This window comes from Syzygium oleosum, unplaced genomic scaffold, assembly GCF_021117445.2.
Source record: "Syzygium oleosum isolate NSW1041296 unplaced genomic scaffold, Sole_v2.1 Sole_v2.01, whole genome shotgun sequence".
NCBI lineage: Eukaryota > Viridiplantae > Streptophyta > Magnoliopsida > Myrtales > Myrtaceae > Syzygium > Syzygium oleosum.
This window is the reverse complement of record NW_026607485.1, coordinates 8,040,882-8,059,246: the sequence shown is the minus strand read 5'-3', so window position 1 is coordinate 8,059,246 and position 18,365 is coordinate 8,040,882. Positions and strand designations below refer to the sequence as shown.

The following is an 18,365-nucleotide window of genomic DNA, read 5'->3' as shown; positions in this document are numbered from 1 at the left end:
GTCTATGGAGGTGAGGAACAGATCACTGTAAATGGTTACACTGATGCTAGTTTTCAAACCGACAAAGACAACCTTTGATCGCAGTCAGGTTTTGTCTTTTGCGTGAATGGTGGAGAGTTGTGCTGGAAAAGTTCCAAGCAGGAAACTCTTGCGATTCTACGACGAAGCGAGTATATTCTTTGCTTGAAGCATCAAAGGAAGCTGTTTGGATTCGAAAGTTCATAGAAGAACCGGGAATCGATCCTACTAGTTCGATTCCGGTGGACCTCTATTGTGACAAGAATGGGGCCATAGCTTTGGGTAAAGAGCCTAGGTCTCACCAGAAGACCAAACACATACTCAGGAAGTATCATCTCATTCGAGAATTCATTGAAAGAGGTGATGTCAAGTTGTGCAAAGTTGCAACGGAGTTGAATACAGCTGATCCGTTGACGAAGGCTCTTCCACAACCTAAGCATGAGCGTCATTGTAACGCTTTAGGCCTTAGACACATTAGTGATTGGTCTTGATGTGAGTGGGAGTATATGTGATATACATTTTCATTGTTCATTAATAATATATATTATATTTGATTTCGATTTAATTTGAGTATATAATTGAATGCGAAATCTTTATCCCCTGAATATCGAATATCCTTAATAGATCATCACATACGTGATTTGATCGTGAAACTCTATTAATAGAGTGAATATTCATATTCTAAATGTCCCTAGTCAATTGCCATTGTGCATTGGGACGCAAATGGCATTTGAGACTAGCATGTGAGTCAACTGATGACCAAGTTTCACGGGTCATGAATATAGAGATATAAAGTTGATCACATGGAATACATGTTGGAGAACATTGTATTGGACTAACCCGCTATGAGAATACTATAGGATTGTTATATAATGTCATCAGTATTTCTCATCACAGCTATAGAGTATAGTCCTTTGACCTGAGTCTACCATGGTTTACTAGACGTGGATTGGCATGCTTTAACATTGCCAAACGTCAGCCGTAACAGGTGATTATAAAGGTAATGGCTGGGTATGTCATGAAGTGTGCTGAGTGATGTGAGTAGACAAGATGGGATTTGTCCCTCTCATATAACGAGGGTATGATTTCCTGGCCTCCCGTAGAGTTGAGACTGTGAAATGCATGGCCATGCTCAAGTGAGTTGAAGAGTTAACTACTTGTTTTGACAATCTAACTGCGGTATCGGGAAAATGAGTTTAAGCTATATAAGGATGACACTTGTCCTGTCTTATGCTTAACTCGGAAATCAAGTGACAAAAGAGACTTAGTTTATATGATTGGTTCTAGTGCAAGTGGGAGATTGTTAGTGGTCTGCCCTAAGAATCAATCAAGGTTGATACTCTAATATTAGTTGTGGATTAGGTTGTGTCGGAAAACCGATCTTCACTATACTTAGGTAGTCATAATGTGTTGCTAGAGACCGCTTATGACTTGTGGGCCAAAAGAGTTTTGGACACACTGCTAATGTTTAGTGAACCTACAGGGTCGCACACAATAGAGAACGGACTTAATATTGTCTGTGCGCCTTGATCTACTTAAGAAGTAGATTTTAATTTATTCTCCTATTTAAATTATCTATGCGGTCGTACGCGTTATGAGATAACGATTAAACGTATGATTGAATAGTGGACGGTTTGGCGGGCCCAAATAGCCCGGCCCACTCCTTTTAATTCCGCTAGATAATGAGACTGTATAAATAGATAGAGAATCGTTCTCTGTCTAGGGGTTTTTTCGATAGAGTATCGAAAATCAAAAGGCGTTCAAGAAAAGGAACTTCAAGATCTTTCGCTAGCACGTGGATCGTTGGAGAATTCCGTTCGTGTGTGTGGATACCGGTAGAGGCGCAACGCTTGGGGCGCTCATCCAGACACAATCAGTTGCTGATTTATCTTCGATCTGCAAAAGGTACGTATCGAAATTCCTTTTCGATTTCAATATACGCATGGATCCTGTCTAGGGTTCTATATTCCACTGCGTTGTTACTGTTAATGAACCCTACAGGAAGCCCTCGCCCGACGCCGGCGGGCAGCCTTCGCCCCGCCCAGGCGAGGGCAGCCTTCGCCCCGCCCAGGCGAGGGCAGCCTTCGCCTCGCCTGGGCGGGGCGAGGGTCCCTCGCTCGACGCCGGCGAGGCAAGGGCTGCCCTCGCCCAACGCCGGCGAGGGCAGCCCCTGCCGGAAAAAAGAAAAAAAAAGCAGAAAAAAATAGAAAAAGGGAAAAAGACTAAAATGCCCTAGGCTATAGTATATTGGGGTAAATGTGTCACAAGTTGCATAGTTTGGGGTTTTTCATGACACAAAAAAAAGTTCGGGGTAAATGTGTCACAAGTGGTAAAGTTTGGGGTTTTTTGTGGTTTTTTCCCCTAAGTTTAAATACGAATGCAATCTAGATAGACCAAAATTCACTAATTCCTCGTTGATAACATCTTTGTGTCCCTCACGTTGATATTTCCATAAATACACATTACATATTAGATAATGTAAGGGCATAAAATGTTTATCTATTTTCAACATCTATGGTTAATAATTCAAAGTCGCTATTGTCAATATTTAGTTGATAATTCAAATTCGCTAAAGTCTTCTTATATACGAATATGATGTCAAAGCTAAAAATCACCCAACCAAAATCTTATAAAGTTTATAATTGAAAACATTTATCAAGATACTAATAAAGAAATTACTATTTATTGTATATGTAGATGCCTATGATCTTATTCTTTTGTGGAAAATTGTTCATGGATAAAATCACGGTGGTAAAATTCACAATTAAAAACGTTAAATCGAGAGTTTTTAGATAAATTATAGAAGCTATGCTTGAAGTGGGTCCCGCATAATTGTTTGTTGCTTATCCTTTACCAACTTCACGGCCTTAAGGTGCGTGCAATGAAAATGTTTCATTCAATTGAAGATGCACCAGATAGGGTATGTAAGTTGACAAAGTAGAAAGGGATAATAACTAGTCCATGAACTTTGATTTAACATGCAATCTAGTCCATGGATTTTTAATTTATGTAATATAGTTCATGAATATTACATATTTGGCCAAATTTCAAGGGTTACATATAAAATATTAAAAATTCAGGGATATCATTGCACGTTAAGCCGAAATTTATGAATTATTTATGTCAATTTCTCAAATAGAAATCCAGTGCATCTCCAATTGAGTCATTTTCCCAAGTAGAAATCCAGTGCATCTTAATTTGGAGTTGTATATCACAGTCTCTATTTCTTGGAAGATGCGTATTCTTTCTAAACGTGGAGGTGAGTACATAGGGCAAGCATGTAATCTCATAGGCTTGATTGGATAGATAAAAGGTGTATTCAAAAATGCACTTGATGAGCAGTAGCGACACTTGTCTTTAAGGCAAATGGACAAGGGTAGATTCCCCTTGGAGAGCTCGAAGGACCAATTAAGCATATGCACTAGGAAAGGTGTCTGGGTGCTCCGCACACAGACTAAGTTACAGTCAAATAAAGAAAATCTAGTCACCACGGCTGTCGTTTTCCAATGATAAATGGGTCATGCTATTTTTCATGAGATCACAAATTCAAATATATCGTTATGGAGTATCTTGCTAACTTATGCCTTGAGCATTGCTATCTCATGCAAAGAAACTTCCTGTCTTCTGACACGTCAGTGGGCTTGCGACGACCGACTTGTATACCTGTAGATGGATTGAGTAGCTATGCTCCAACTCAACATTCCATGTCGGGTTTGCCTCTCCACCCTTTGGCTTATCCAAAACAGATTTCTGTAACATATGTGAGACCCTTATGTGCATTGTTCATCCCTTTTCACCATTTCACTAATTAAAAAGAAATTATTAATACCATAAAAAAAATCTCTAATTGGTATTTCCGTGTCACATTTACCCTAAATTGAATTTCATGTCATTGGAAAATCTCAGACTGGTGCACTCGTGCAACGTTTATCCCAAATGTATCATAAAAAAAAAAACTCAAAGAGTACAACTTGTGTCACATTTATCCCAAAAATTAGTTTGAGTAAATATGGCGTGGATAAAATATTTTGGAGGTAAATATGGAATAAATGTATCAATTTGAGATTTTTGGGTGAAATCGGCGAAATAAAAGAAAAGGACCAAAGCTCATCTCAACTTGGATTCTTCGTTGGGGACCCTGAAAAGAGAGTGGGATTTGACTTATCTCAGACATCATCTCCTCGTGTTCTTCAAAGAAGACCTTGCGCATCTGGATCTTTCGTTTTAGAAGCAAGAAATCTGACTTGTCGTCCCGAGCATTGAATGATCCTAAATAGAGCAAACACTTGCTACAATACTACTCAATTTGAATTATAAATATTGAGCCCAATTTCTTCTCCTTCCAAAGAGAAATCCGTCGTGGTCTGCAATCTATCTATACCACATGTATTGTTTGACATATTTAGATCATCTTAGATTATTTACGATATTTACGATATTCCCGATATTTATAATATTCTTAATATCTTTGTGATTGATTGTAATTGATCGTGTAATATTTTGTTACCGTAGATAATTAACCTGTAAAGCCTAGAAATAGGCTTCAGCACTCATCTTTTCATCATCAAATATATAGAAATTCTTCTCTTCTGCTTTAGTTTTAACTTGGTATGAAAAAGTAGTCTGTTTCCAGACATTTTAAATTCCCAATTTCATGTTGTCATGCAACCTTTCTTAACTCGATTATCATAAATATGCTAAAGTTGAAACCATTGACTCATGATCAATTTAATATATTATCAAGATAAATTATCAAGAAAATATCACAACAAAAACATTATTACTATATATACATATATTAGATAAATAAGAAAAATAGATGGGTATTGAAAGGAAACCTAACTTATTTTAGAAATAAATGAATATATAATTGCTCTGGAGCATCATAAGTAATCTTGTTTCAAAAGGTAGAGATGTCAAGTTATTCAAATTTGAAATATCTTTCTTTATTTGAGATTAGATACACGATAAAATTAGCCGTTAAGACCACCGCCCGCAGCGGCTGCGTTGGCTTGCGCTCTAGTCCCCCCACGAAGGGATCAGAGTTCGAACCCCAGCCTAGTCGTTAGGGATTCTTAAGTGTGGCGCCGTGGTGGTGGGTCCTGCGCTAGCGTCACCCCAGGTTTACCCCTCCGGCTGTCGGCCGTGCGGGGGGTTCCTCGGTTATAAAAAATAATAATAATAAATAAAATAAAATTAGCCGTTAAGGATAACAATACAAACGCACACAGCCAATCGTTCGTTGCAACGAAAAGTATTCATCGGTCGTTTTGTACATAAGTTTGTAACATCAAATGGTAAAATTCAAACCATACTTTGTAATTTTATACACATACACGTTTGTACCATGACTTACACATCTAGGGAATACGTTATGCAACATGCCGTACATTGGATTTTTCCAAGTACATTGATACAATAATGACGCACAACTTTCAAATACTCTTGCAGAAAAAGCCTTGGGAGGATGCATGGCAGCATCATTTGTCTTTGTCAAGGATTTTGACAAGATCAATGACGGTCTTCGCAAGACGCAAAGAATAGTCATGCAAGGAAATTACAAGGAAGACGAAGGTACTGTTGTTTGTCCTAACATTTAGTCAATGCTAACATCCAAAAATCTAATAAATACAAATCCTTGTGACCGACCCATAAAAAGAAAAATTTTCGATGAATCATGATGTGACCGACCGACGTGATCAAAATGCTAGCATCTCCAATGCCTCCAATAAATTAAAATACACAATATATATAGGATATTTGGTCCAAACGCTTTCTTTGAAAACGCTAACACGTTGTATATTCATGAATTGTTACGAAACAAAATTAAATGCGTTAATTGTCGATGCACAAACCATAGGGTGGTAGCACTGCTTGGAAGCAATTCTTGAAACCTAGGACTGAATGAGTGTAATCAAGAAACTTATGCAAGATAACCCTACTCACGGGAGAAGATGCATTACCTCTAGATATGATCCGGCCAATATAACTATGCAATTTTTGGGTTCTTGAGCCCAAATGGACGTGCTCAAAGCAATTCCCTCCGGCAAGAAAGTGAAACCAAGTTCAGGCCCAAAGAGAAATTAGCTCAATTTTGTCTTGCTCGAATTACTTGATCGAAAAGTTTCTATAGGCTCGAACAACTTGTAAGGTATCCTTTGCTCCCTCATGCTCTCGACAATAGTTCCAGGAAGTAATTACCACATGTACTCTAATCCATCTCGTTTTTTTTAAATTAATTAGGATTAACAACAATCAACCCGACAAAAAAAAAAAAAACGCAAGAAACGACATCGAACCCTCGTTGTTTGCCAAACCTTGGTCGATCTAATAAATCCGAATGGTAATCTTCTTGTTGGGATCGATCAGAGTTCCTTTTCGCGTCCAATTTGTCCGGATATTCGCACGTGAAGTCGAAAGTAAAACACATTAACGAGAAGGTTGCAGAAACGAGATCCTATTCCATGCAACAGGCGACACCGAATCCGAATCCGAATCCGAAGGGCCGTGGATAGGCCCGCCCGACCCGAACGCACCCGTACGACGCGGCGTCGTATCCGTTAGAGCAGTCCTCCACAATAACGCCGCTCAACCACCACGGACGAAAAACAGCAGAGCAATCAGAGTCCTACTCCGTCACGTCCTCCTCTGCTTTACTCATTCGAACGCGAACACGAGGACGACGGCGACGGTGACGGCGACGGCGGCGGCGGCGAGAATGGAGGTCCCCGGCTCGATCGCCGTCGACGACCGGCCGACGGTCATGGTCACCAACGACGACGGCATCGACGCCCCCGGCCTGCAGTCCCTCGTCCGCGTCCTCGTCGCCTCCGGCCACTGCAACGTCCAAGTCTGCGCTCCCGACTCGTACGTCGTTTGATTTTCTTGAATTTCTTCGTATTTTTTCGCCTTCGCATGCTTGCGTACGTGAACGCGGTAGAGCTCGATCGTCTTCGCGTAGGCACGAGTTTCACGAGCTGATGATCGAGTCGCGACCTTCGATCTTCTGGGGTTCTGTTTCGCGGCAATGTCGAAGTGTTGTTCGGCTGAGTAGGCTCCGCGGCTGCGAGTTATGGCGTGCTGTGCTCACGTGAAATTCATCTCCGTGCTCGCTTGTCGGCGTTATTCGATGAATGTTGTTAAGATCACCGTGTTAGTTGCTCTGAAATTCTGATGGTTTTTAATTTGCTACCGGAATTCCTGTTACATCACTCGTGGAGCTGTCGATTTTTCTCGCTAATTTTCTTTTACTTCCCTCTAATTTGTCGAATCCACAGGGAAAAATCGGCTGTTAGCCATAGCATCACATGGCGTCACCCTCTTGCGGCTAGGCGAGTGAACATTGAAGGTGCAGTTGCATTTGCAGTCTCAGGTTTGTTGTGCTTCCTATTTGTTCCTATTTCGCGATCGTTTTCGGCTTGCGATATGTCGTTGCAAGATGAAGATTGTACCTTTCTTTGATTCTGCGCCTTAGTCTTACTCCAGGATTTGAAATGCTGGCTGCTTTTTAGGGGGATATACATGTATATGGAAGAGGCAATTTGCCGTATGCTCTAAAAAGAGGCCTGGATACGTAACATGGTAAAAAAAAAAAAAAACGGAAGAAGAATGATGTGCATGTACATAGTCCAGGCGGAGATTGAATATTTGCAGAATGTGAGGATAAATAGTTTGCAAGAAGCAAGAGAGTTTGTTTTCTGAAAAGTATCTTTCCTTTCCAAATCGGAAGACTCAAACCTTGTTCCTACTTTTCTCAATTTACTATTGCTAATTGTCGTAATTGATCTTTGAAGCTCATAGGAAGCTTTGTGTCACATTACAGAAACCGTAAATTTTTACTTTTTATTGCAAAAGTGCTAGTTTATTCATTTTAGATAAAGAATGGAGGGTGATGCGTCTGGGGTAGCACCTAGATGAATTGCTGATGTTGCATGGCAAGTCTGGCATACTCTCTTTTTTCTTAACTTCATATATATATTGTTTTTATCTTGAGGTAACTACATTTTACGTGTGAATAAACTAGCGCTTTTGCAATTTACATAGTCCAGATGACATTTTATGATGTTCTTCTTGCTGAACCTCTTGTCAAGAATTTTATCACCATTAATCAGCATTAAAGAGAACTGCTCAATAATAGCCTTTGGTTTTCAACAAATACTCCAAACAAAGTTGGAGAGGCCCCGTGGTGGATTCCATGTTCTCCCAGTAATGGCTTTGCATTTTGCAGGGACACCAGCAGATTGTACTTCATTGGGAATCTCTAAGGCACTTTTCCCCTTGGTCGCTGATCTGGTACTTTTCAGGCTATACCGGGTAGTCATGACTGCATCAATGAGCATGAGAAAATTATAGTACAAAAATTTAGTTTGGCTAGTTTTTCTGTCCATCAACTCTTTCTGAAAGAAACGCTTTGCCTCCTGTGAAGAGATTTTGTCACAAATTTTGAGATTCTGAATTGCAGATTCAGTCAATCTGTTGTATGAACAGACTGAATCTGGGATAAAAAGGCACTGACAATATGGTGATAAGCACCACAGGCAGAGCCCCTTACTGTTCTGTCATCGATACTTTATGTGTTGAAGTGTTTTTACTTCATGAGGAAGTCGCAGTTGCTCTTTGTTTGATTGAGCCCTCTTGTTGTTCTTTTTGTGCTGCACGACTTGATTTTGTCAGTCTCATGCATTCCTCTCATCTCTGTGCAGGTAATCAGCGGTATTAACATGGGTAGCAACTGTGGATATCACATGTTAGTGCAATTTTGCCTTCTTTGTCTCCACAGGTTTTTAATTATTGCAATTTTATTCTAGATATTTTCTTCTAAGTTACTCATCTTGCTCCTGCTTATTATTCATCCCTAAGTTAGGAAGATAATAATGAAGCAGAGTCACATGGACCTTCCTTGTTGTATAAATAACAAAAAAGTCGCAAAAGAAAAAGAAGACTTCTTGGGAATGAGATCACTGCTTAATTTTAAGATTGGGAAGAAATGGTCAAAACTCTACAACCATCGAAAGATGAATTTCATGTCAGAGCCACTAAAAAAGACATTCATATCATGACTACTGCTTAAATACTTGTATTAAACAGTTGTCTGAAATATTATTATAGATTAGGACAACTATTTCTACTAAATAGTAGAAAGAGCATAATGAGTTGTATCCAACATACAAACTCACAATATGCAACACGAAGTTTCTGTAAAGACAGGATGCATAAGTATCTGATTCTGCACATCATAGGATGCAGAGTGCAGTTCTCTGTCATATTTTTTACACAGTTTTAATTAGAAAATCTTAGGTTTTTCGTTCTTCAAGCCATGTTAAAGGTCAATATATGTGGTCATTGGTTGAGTAGAACAAGGAATGATGTGATTATTTTACATTGCTTGGCAGCTTAGCCTCTCAAATAATTGTATAGGTATTTTGTTTTCTTGAATTACGATTTGAAAAATCGAAACTGATGCATTTGTCTAAACAAGAACTATTAGAGAGAATGACGCCTGGCAGTCAATAGGTGTTCATTATATCCATTAAAATCCTTGCCCTTTCTTATGATTTTGGCTATGTGATATTGCAGTGTTTATTCTGGCACAGTTGCTGGTGCTCGCGAGGCATTCTTAAATGGGGTGCCATCTATTTCAATATCATATGATTGGTGGGCATGCCGTTATACTAATTGCTTCTATCAAGGCCATCTCTCATTTAGTTCCTATTCATCCTTTGCCAAACATCCTCATTTCTCTTGCACAGTAATATTTTGTATTGGAAATCCAGGGTTGGAGGCACAAGCAGCGTGCAAGACTTCACATTTGCTGCTGAGGCTTGCTTGCCTATTATTGGTTCAATTTTGTCTGAGATCAAGAAGAGCAGTTATCCCAGAAAATGTTTCTTGAATATAGATCTGCCAACGGATGTTGCAAATCATAAGGTAAAGGGACTGCTGCTTTTTTGGGGAAACGTGAAATGCCTTAGCTGTTTGGATGTGTCCTCTGGAGCTTTTGTCTCTCTTTAATTTATTCTTCGGATAACTAAAACAGTCATTGGCTGGTTAGCATTGTCTTAAGGTGGTAACATTCTCCATTTCATGTACCCACAAAAGGGCTATAAGCTCACTAAGCAGGGTAGAAGCATAATCCAGATGGGATGGAGACCAGTGACCTCTGACATGCATGGAGGGAAGATGTTATCGACAATGACAATGGATGTGGATTCGGTCGTGTTGACCGAAGCAGATGCATCAACTATGTCTCAGGAACATCTCTTATTTAAGAGAGAAGTGAGAATCTTAAATTTGATTTGTTGTACTTTGGTATTTGTCGTATATTATGCTTTTTTGATTGATTCAATGTTTTGAATGGGGTAACTTATGAATATGCTTGGTTTTTTCTTTAATGAAGTCTTAAAATTTACCGTTCTGCGAGAATCTCTGATAAATTATCACATTAATTTTGATATCAGGCTACGAAAACAAATAACACTTGCATGATTCTGTTGTGTTTGTCATATTTTGGTTTTGTTATGTATTAGTTGAAAAGAAATTTTTTCAAATAAAATCTAACTTTTATTATAAAGATGCTTTCTTAAGTATTCTTACACTTGAAGTATACTGATTGTATGCCTCATGCTCTAAAGATGCTTTCTGAAGTCTGCTTACACTTGAAGTTCATTGATTTTGTAAGGCTTTAATTAATAATGTTTCTGTTTGAAATTTCTAGGTAATAGGAGGCCAAGCTGATGATGATGCTACAGATCATCGATCTCTGAAGGAAGGATTTGTATGTAGGCTGCTCTATTTAATGGAATCATATTGATTGAGCATAGGACATAACTAATACATGATTTTGCCAGATCACTGTTACGCCTCTTGGTGCTCTTTCCCCAGCGAATGTGGAATGTGAGGCTTTTTTAAAGGATTGGCTGCCAAATGTGGCCTAATGCCCTTCCCTGGCTTCCTAACGCCGTTAGATGCCTTTGGTGACTAATACATATGAGTTGAGGTTTGTACCTTTCCATTTGTTACATAGTCTGTTAAGAATTTTTTTATTTCTTTTGATGATCATGTTATTCGTGAAGTGCATCTATGGCATCATATCAGATGGAATTAGGCATGGATGGAGATAGTTTGCAAGCATTCTCGTTTCTTTTAACCCTTTTTTTAGCTTGATGAATTTACTTTGCTTGGTTCCAGTGAATAATTTCTTTGGTACTTCATGCTACCTAAGTTTTGATATTGTAAATAAACGTAAATAATTTTAAAGAACATTGGAAAGTTAAAAGCGGAGTTTTTCTTTAAGTTTATACCAGAAAAAGAAAAGAGTAGCGAGGACAAACTGATTTATCAGTATATCTGTATTCGACTATCTTCTTTTGTCAGAGAGTTTTCTTATGCAGTAACAAGATTTTTGGTCAAAAGTGGAAGCTTTTCAATTTGTGGCTTGATGAAATGTTGAAGGGAAATCATCATGACAACCATTCTTATACATAAGTGTATGAATATCTGTAGTATTAATTCCAAACATTTCTTGACACTCATTTAGAGCATTTTAAGAGTCGTTGAAGTTGCAATTCGAACAGCGCCCCACCAGGTGTTAGCACTGTCAAACTTAGACTAGGAAAAAATTCATGAATGCACTTCGTTCATGGACATCTTTGACTTAAGATTTACGCTTGCATGAACTTTGACCATTCAGGTTCACAAAACATTAGCTTTTCTTCTTTTGATGTCAGAACTTATAACTCTTGTGGTAATGGTTCTTATTTTGTCGACTTGCAATTTTCATTTATGAATCACTCACCAGAATTAGCAAGAGACAACAGTTATCCCATACTTATGATGTAGAAGAAGAACATTGTCCTGATTTCCAGTCATCTGCAGCCTGTGCACTGATCTACCGTCGATACGAAAAGTATGTATGAAGACTGAAGAGTCAATAGAGAGTGCATATTTGTATAAAAGAATATCTGAAGCACTTGTATTTCTTTTGTCTGTCATTTTTGCCCTCAACAGGATAGGCTAATTGAATCTCGATAATAAATGTTATCAGTTGCTTTGTGCAGAAGTTTGGTTTGATTAGAAGAGTGATGAAGGTTCTTGACTTCTTGGATTTGTGCTTAGACCTGAATCCGAATCAGATAGAACGACCTGAATGTTTGGATATTCATGGGCATACGTACATAAATAAAATATGGAGATAGGAGTTCTTGTGCTTACTCATATGGCATAGCTTCTATGATTTCACGACAAAGTGGAATTTCAGAAAATATGGAGACTAAACTAGAGAATGATTAAGCTAGGAAACTGTGGTCCTTACCCAAATGTTCGCAACAGGGAAAATTGTCAGAAATTTAAACGAGGAAACCTGTTTCTTGACAATCAGTTTTCGAACGAGAAGCGCACCTGCATGGCTTTGCTCTCCTTTGGATTGAGAGGCTTGGGAAGGCTAACTAGTACAAAGATCCAATCCTATCCCAAACATTATGGTAGTCCGCGGAAGCATTCGTGTTTAATGTAACCACGTCAGGAATTATAATAACATCTTAAGCGACATTTAATCCTCAAACTTATAAATCTGCATGGAAATAGCTGTACAACTGTATGGTGTCTCACTAGAAGACTAGTAAGTAATCTCGTACAAATCTATTTACCTTAATATAGATTAACGAAGATACATCAAAATATCTCGTCATATTTCTATAAAAAAAATCATAATGTAGTAAACCATCTTGCCATCACGTAATCTCCTGCAAACCCCTAAAATTAGTGTACTGGGTTCCGTGCTTTCATTTACCATCTAAATAATTATATCAATGGTACAGGCATAGATCTCATATTTTGGATAGTCTTTTTTTGCCTTCTTCACTCTAGTGAAAAGTAGCTTTCTTCCTTTTGACACTGCAGGGGCAAAACACCCAGAAAAAAAAAAAACATTAATTCTCGGGTTCAATTTCTTCCATAACCAAATGAAGAGACATTCCCTTTATATTTTTTGGCTGAGGTGAAGATGTTAAATGAAATTTAAGATCGAACGCTTAAAATAGCATGTCTATATAAATAGGGTATCAATCCAACAGTTTGCTTTAATGGATATAAAAAAAAAAAACTGTTTGCTATTTTCTGTAGTCTCTTTCTTTTTAACATGAAATTTGCTCATATGTGCAGGATTGCTTCTCTATGTGGAGAGTATATGCTTCAAACTCAAGTTATTGTCAAGGTTATTCTTTTTTTAAGCCATGTCTTGTGCCATCTCTTTGCCTGGGGATCTTAAGCTCAGGTAAAAGTTGTCAATGTCAAGTAAGAATGGTACAAGCTTTCAATCTCCCCAATTAATACAAACAGGGGTATGTTCACATTTGACTATTGAAAATAATAGCATCTTCCCAATCCAATTTATGTGTAGGATTGATCTGAATGTTGCCCTGCTAAAATTTATTACCCTGTTCTCTGTAGTTTAGGTTCAGATCTGTGGTAGTATTAGGAGGACTGCGCTATTATGGAGTTGTTTTTCCTTCTGATCTGTATTAGCTTAATCAGATCTTCCTTCTCATTCATGAAGTACTTTAAAAGGAGGGGAAATCTTTCAATAAAGTCGCGCGTGCGCTACATGGCTCATATCTGTATGAGCATGTCGTGTTTGGTTAAATGGAAAGGATGCCGCATTCAAAATTTGAGAAAAACAGAAAATCTAGTTAGTCAATGTATTAGGAATTGCTTTATCTTTCCTTTGGAATTACAAGTTTCTTTATATGTAGTTATATAATCATTAGACAATGACTCCATACAGCTTTTCATCTACTCGAGTGTTGTCTTATATGTCGAGTCACTGTAGGCCTGCAAGATTTTTGGCAGTCAAATGATTAATAATGATGTCGAAATACTTGCCGGTACCTAACTTACGCGCACGTGCTTAAAGCCAATAATTAGAAAAGCTTGTGCTATATATAACCTTGCTTCAAAAGATGTTGAAAGAAAGGCCTCCATCACCTTACGCTTACAATTAGTATGCATACATGAACCGACATAAACTGACAAGTGCCCTCTTTCTTATTTTCTCTGTTCTTTTTCGCTTCTCAAAATTCATGTTTTATGTTTATGGTTATCTCGCATTGATTGCATGATGGATTATCCCCCTTTCGGGTCTGTAGATGGAGTTTCATCTTGTCTGCTGTCTATCTCTATTTCTCTTATGGAAACGAAACTTTCTTCTCTGGACATATAGCGTTTCTCATCAGTCGCCTGTTTTTCTACTGGCTCTAATCTCCACTATGAAGCTTGCATCCTACAAATGTGCAGATTAACTTTAACAGGAGACTCGGTGAGATCTCTTTATGCTGATTTTGGTTATTTCAATACAAAACACGTCACGGCCTTCTAATTTCTCCAGATCTTCATAGGCTGTACTTGCTCCTTGCTCGATTCTACCTGTAGTTGATTCTTGTCTTTTCGGTTAGCCACCAGGTAATGTTTAATGAGCTCGAGAAATTCGAATAGATCAAGCCGTAGACTCATTATTTTCTTTAAAGGTTTACAATTTGCTTCTCACTCATGACTTGCTAATTTCTTCGCTATAGAAAAGGACCCTACCAACTCGCAAAAGATTGCCTAAAGGCGATAATCATTTTGATTAATGTGGAGGGCATGAAAATCTTGTCTGGTGTGCCATCCATTTTTCGTAGCTTTCCTGAAGTCAACTTCAGCGAGTTTTCGTAGAGGATATGAAAGGTGGGGAACTAACTGCCACCTCAACGGTTGAAACCGACAAGCCAACAATAAGAAGCCAAAATATACATCCTCTTCCATCCAACTACCTTTCTTAGCCTACTGCTCAGTGCTTTTCGAGTGCTCACTTACTCAAAATGATCATGAAGCTTTCCATCATGCTCGTGAAGAAGTACTCCTCACGGCATTCTTGAAATTTAAAGTTAAAGATAAGTCAACAACCTCAATCTCAAAAATCAGAACGAAGAAAAGGAAGGAAGAAAGATGAGGCAAAAGCTATGGAAGTGTACAGTGGAAGACATTATAAATATATATGTTTATTATGTACATGACTGGGGGTTTCTAGTGTTTCATGGGAAGCAGAAGGACCCCTGGCGGCCTGGAGCCTTCATTGTTTGGCGGGGGACGGCGAAGAAGGCGCGTTCGCTTCCACCAGAATCGACCACAGCACGTGAACGTCCTCGCACGGGCATGATTTGACATCCTCGTACAGAATGTATATCCCTCTTCCTGTCACAGAACAATGCTGTCAACGCGTTCAGAGAGAGAGAGAGAGAGAGAGAGAGAGAGAGAGAGAGAGAGATTCTAAACAATGTGGATGTACAGAGAGCATGGAGACTAAAGCAATAGAAGCCACTCGACAATTGAAAAGACTGAAGAAAGTAACGGAAACGAAAAGCCTATATGAAGATGATGAGTCCATATGCAGGACTCAAACTGCCATTTTAGCTGATAAATGGCGATGGTTGCAGAGCTGCACAAGGCAAAAAACAAGAAATTTAGTCGGGCGGCGATGAGAACATACTCTTGTTCAGAGGCGAGTGGAGACGAAACCACAGCTTCTTCAATGGAGAGAGGAGGGACTGAAGCCACCCCATGAGGAGTAGTAGTGAGGGGCGTGGCTCATGTGTGGGGAGAACCGAACATAAGACCCGAAGCGTATGAGAAAGAGGTGGGGAGAGAGAGCAGAGAGAAAGATAAATAGGAGACGGTGGTTTTTTTGCGTCGACGAAGGGTGAACTCTACATCATCACTACCCGGGGTGCATCCGAGACACCCTTTTCGCATCCCCTTGCGGTCCAATCATGCACACATCACAAATAAGTTTTTTTAACTCTTGTTGCAATGTCGTTGTCAAAACCTTTCTCTCTTGTGCTACAAGGATCCCGCCCCCCCACCAATCCCATACATTTACTCTCCACCCTTCGGAAATGAGACCTTGCCTCCTCCTCGTTTCGCTATCGAACCCTTCACTTGTACCTCAAGCCTCGCTTTCTCTCTTTTTTCCTTTTCAAGTTTTTTAGGTTTCGAGGGTTCAATAGTATTAAAGTTTAGTGAAAGTGAAATGTGGGGGCTCTGTTTTGCCTTATACCATTTTGGGGTCACCCCTCTTGTGTTCGAAGCCTCGTAGAAGAGTCCTTGGCAAGGTTCTTCTTCCCAGAAGTCCAATTGTCCATTTGGATTGCCTTGGAAGAGTCAGAGTGTCAGCCGTTTCTTTGCTTACCCCAAAAGCTGACTCGCTCTCCTTTTTTGGCATCACTCCTGATTCGACTCCATCTTTATCAATTTCCCCTAATATCAGGAAGTTTCTCTGGTTAATCTTTAAAAAAAAAAAAAAAGGGGTGAATCTATGTTAGACGTAGGACATACTAAGGTAATACCAATAATATCGACGTTTGATTTTCTAAAGCTCGCGACTAGATATGATAATAGCGATTGATTTATCTCCCCCTGGTGTAAAGGCAAGATTTTATCACGACATTGGAAGGGGGTCCTAGAAATCTCTGCAGCGAACCATGTATGAAGTGAGCATGTATGAGCATTGGATGACTCAATTAGACAACCGATTAGAAATTTTAGAACATTGTCGTCTAAGTTTCAATGCCTTCTTTAGGCATATTGTATTGTCCAACAACTGCCACTTTCGCTTGTATATTAGTACATACACACGAGTATGTGCAGGGGAAAAAACATCATTCTCGTTCTCTGATTCACCACCAACCTGAAACAGACAGCTATCCACGTCAAGGAACAAAAGCATTGTTGACCAACTTGGTTTGGAAGATCAATTTGCGAACTGATCCAATAAGACTGAAGGCCCAATCTCCATGATGAAGTTTCCAGGGCAATTCTCGTGGACATCCAGCCCATATTGTTTGCCACGACGAAGAATGTAAATTCACTTCATTGATTTATTTTTGTTATTGCCGGTTGAAAAATCCTGAATAAACAATAGGATGTTTGCATAAGTTAGAAGCGGAAGAAGGTCCTGAATAATTATACCATGTTCACCTTCACCACAGGTCTTGTTAGAGTGTCGTGGTGCAGTTATTGCATAAAATACTTAAATTCTCGCGCATGGCACGAATTGCACAGAAAGTCTAGCGCTGGAGATTATCAGATTCAATAAAAACCTTGTTTGCTTTCTTTAACAAGATCTCGCTTTCATTGTTCATAAGTTTTTGTGAGCGATAGTTCTAGCCAAAAAATTTAAAAAAAAAACGAAAAAACAAAAAGAGACAAAAACCTGGGAAGAGGACACTTAGTACATGATAAAGTATATAGTTTTGTTTTGCCGAAAATGGTTCGTCGATGACATATCTTTCACCAAAATTGGTTCTTTGATTATTATTAAGAGGAGACGGGTTTTATGGTGATTCCGGACATGAGTCTTAATGAATCACAAGGAACATGAATGCTTTGTACAAGAAGTAGAAATAATCGACGACAAAGTGTGATGATAAAGATACAACACTGAAATTTAATTAACAACGAATGTCTGAAAATTACGATTAAGATATAAGCCGGAATTCAATTGATAACGAAGTATCTGAAACCACGGCTAAAGTACAGGAATTGAAAGATATAAAATTCTGGAAAAACAAATATAAAGATAAATTTGCGTGAACTTGAGTTCATTGATTGATTTTTTCTTTGTCAAATTTCATTGATTGATTGAGGGGGTGGGGTGTTTATAACCTTTACAAACGGTGGTTACACAGGGCTATTACTAAATTTGAAAGAGCAAATAGCTCTCTTTTGATAGTTACCGGAAGTTACTTCACGAATGGATATGACACAACTAACCAACGGTTATTTTCATGTCGATTGCTTGCCGTCGATATCAATGACTTTGTCGAGAAACTTCAAGACACTCATCGGTAACTTCACGTTGTGTTGTCAATGACTTCACTAGTGAGCTGTCGATTCCCTTCAAGTTATCGGTAATTCTATTAATAAATGACCAGACTCTGCTATCATCGACTAAGTTTATCATCTGTCGATAATAATCAAAAGCCGGTCATTTTTTGGTGTAAACAAGTTTCTTTCCGTTTTCAATATGTCTCAATACGATAAAATTTTCTCTTTATAAGTAAGAATAGAAATTTTTGTGGAAGAAGCAATTAGGTGAGTGCACTGCCCAAATTACCGTTTCTAATATGGATGTATAAGATGAAAGAAGGTGGTGGGAAAGAGACTACGCTTATCATTTGGCCCGATTCATCCCCAAGTTCAATTGCCTTGTGCTTAAATTGAAATATAACATTATTATTGTTGCCTGTAATTGAACTTTAATTCGATTTGACAGGCATGAAGTAGAATTGACGAAACGGGATATCGGAAGGGTTTTC

The 18,365-nt window shown here is 38.7% G+C and overlaps 1 protein-coding gene and 1 long non-coding RNA gene across 6 annotated transcripts; one reads left to right on the top strand and one right to left on the bottom strand.

Moving 5' to 3' along the window:
• Positions 1 to 6,635: 6,635 nt before the first annotated feature.
• LOC115677704 (uncharacterized) lies at positions 6,636 to 15,219 on the top strand. Of its 5 annotated transcripts, XM_056318657.1 has the most exons (12): positions 6,637 to 6,885; positions 7,296 to 7,390; positions 8,246 to 8,310; positions 8,721 to 8,764; positions 9,595 to 9,672; positions 9,792 to 9,945; positions 10,117 to 10,293; positions 10,733 to 10,792; positions 10,866 to 11,014; positions 13,177 to 13,355; positions 14,234 to 14,329; positions 14,586 to 15,219. In XM_056318657.1, the coding sequence occupies exons 1-9, from the start codon at positions 6,737 to 6,739 to the stop codon at positions 10,950 to 10,952; spliced, it is 909 nt and encodes a 302-aa protein (XP_056174632.1). In that variant the 5' UTR covers positions 6,637 to 6,736; the 3' UTR covers positions 10,953 to 11,014; positions 13,177 to 13,355; positions 14,234 to 14,329; positions 14,586 to 15,219. The 5 variants fall into 5 exon arrangements, with proteins under 5 accessions (XP_056174636.1, XP_056174632.1, XP_056174634.1 ...); XM_056318659.1 differs by lacking the exon at positions 14,234 to 14,329; XM_056318655.1 differs by lacking the exons at positions 14,234 to 14,329; positions 14,586 to 15,219 and adding an exon at positions 13,465 to 13,809.
• On the bottom strand, positions 15,011 to 15,791 carry LOC115677706 (uncharacterized). Its single transcript, XR_004005313.2, has 2 exons — positions 15,539 to 15,791; positions 15,011 to 15,243 (listed from the first exon to the last, which is right to left on the bottom strand). It is a non-coding gene; the product is annotated as an uncharacterized LOC115677706 (long non-coding RNA).
• Between the last annotated feature and the right edge of the window lie 2,574 nt (positions 15,792 to 18,365).

Coding starts and splice junctions, on each gene's coding strand:
- LOC115677704 (XM_056318659.1), top strand. CDS start 6,737: ATGGAGGTCCCCGGCTCGATCGCCGTCGACGACCGGCCGACGGTCATG. Junction 6,886..7,295: donor CAAGTCTGCGCTCCCGACTC/GTACGTCGTTTG, acceptor TCGAATCCACAG/GGAAAAATCGGCTGTTAGCC. Junction 8,765..9,594: donor AGCAACTGTGGATATCACAT/GTTAGTGCAATT, acceptor GTGATATTGCAG/TGTTTATTCTGGCACAGTTG.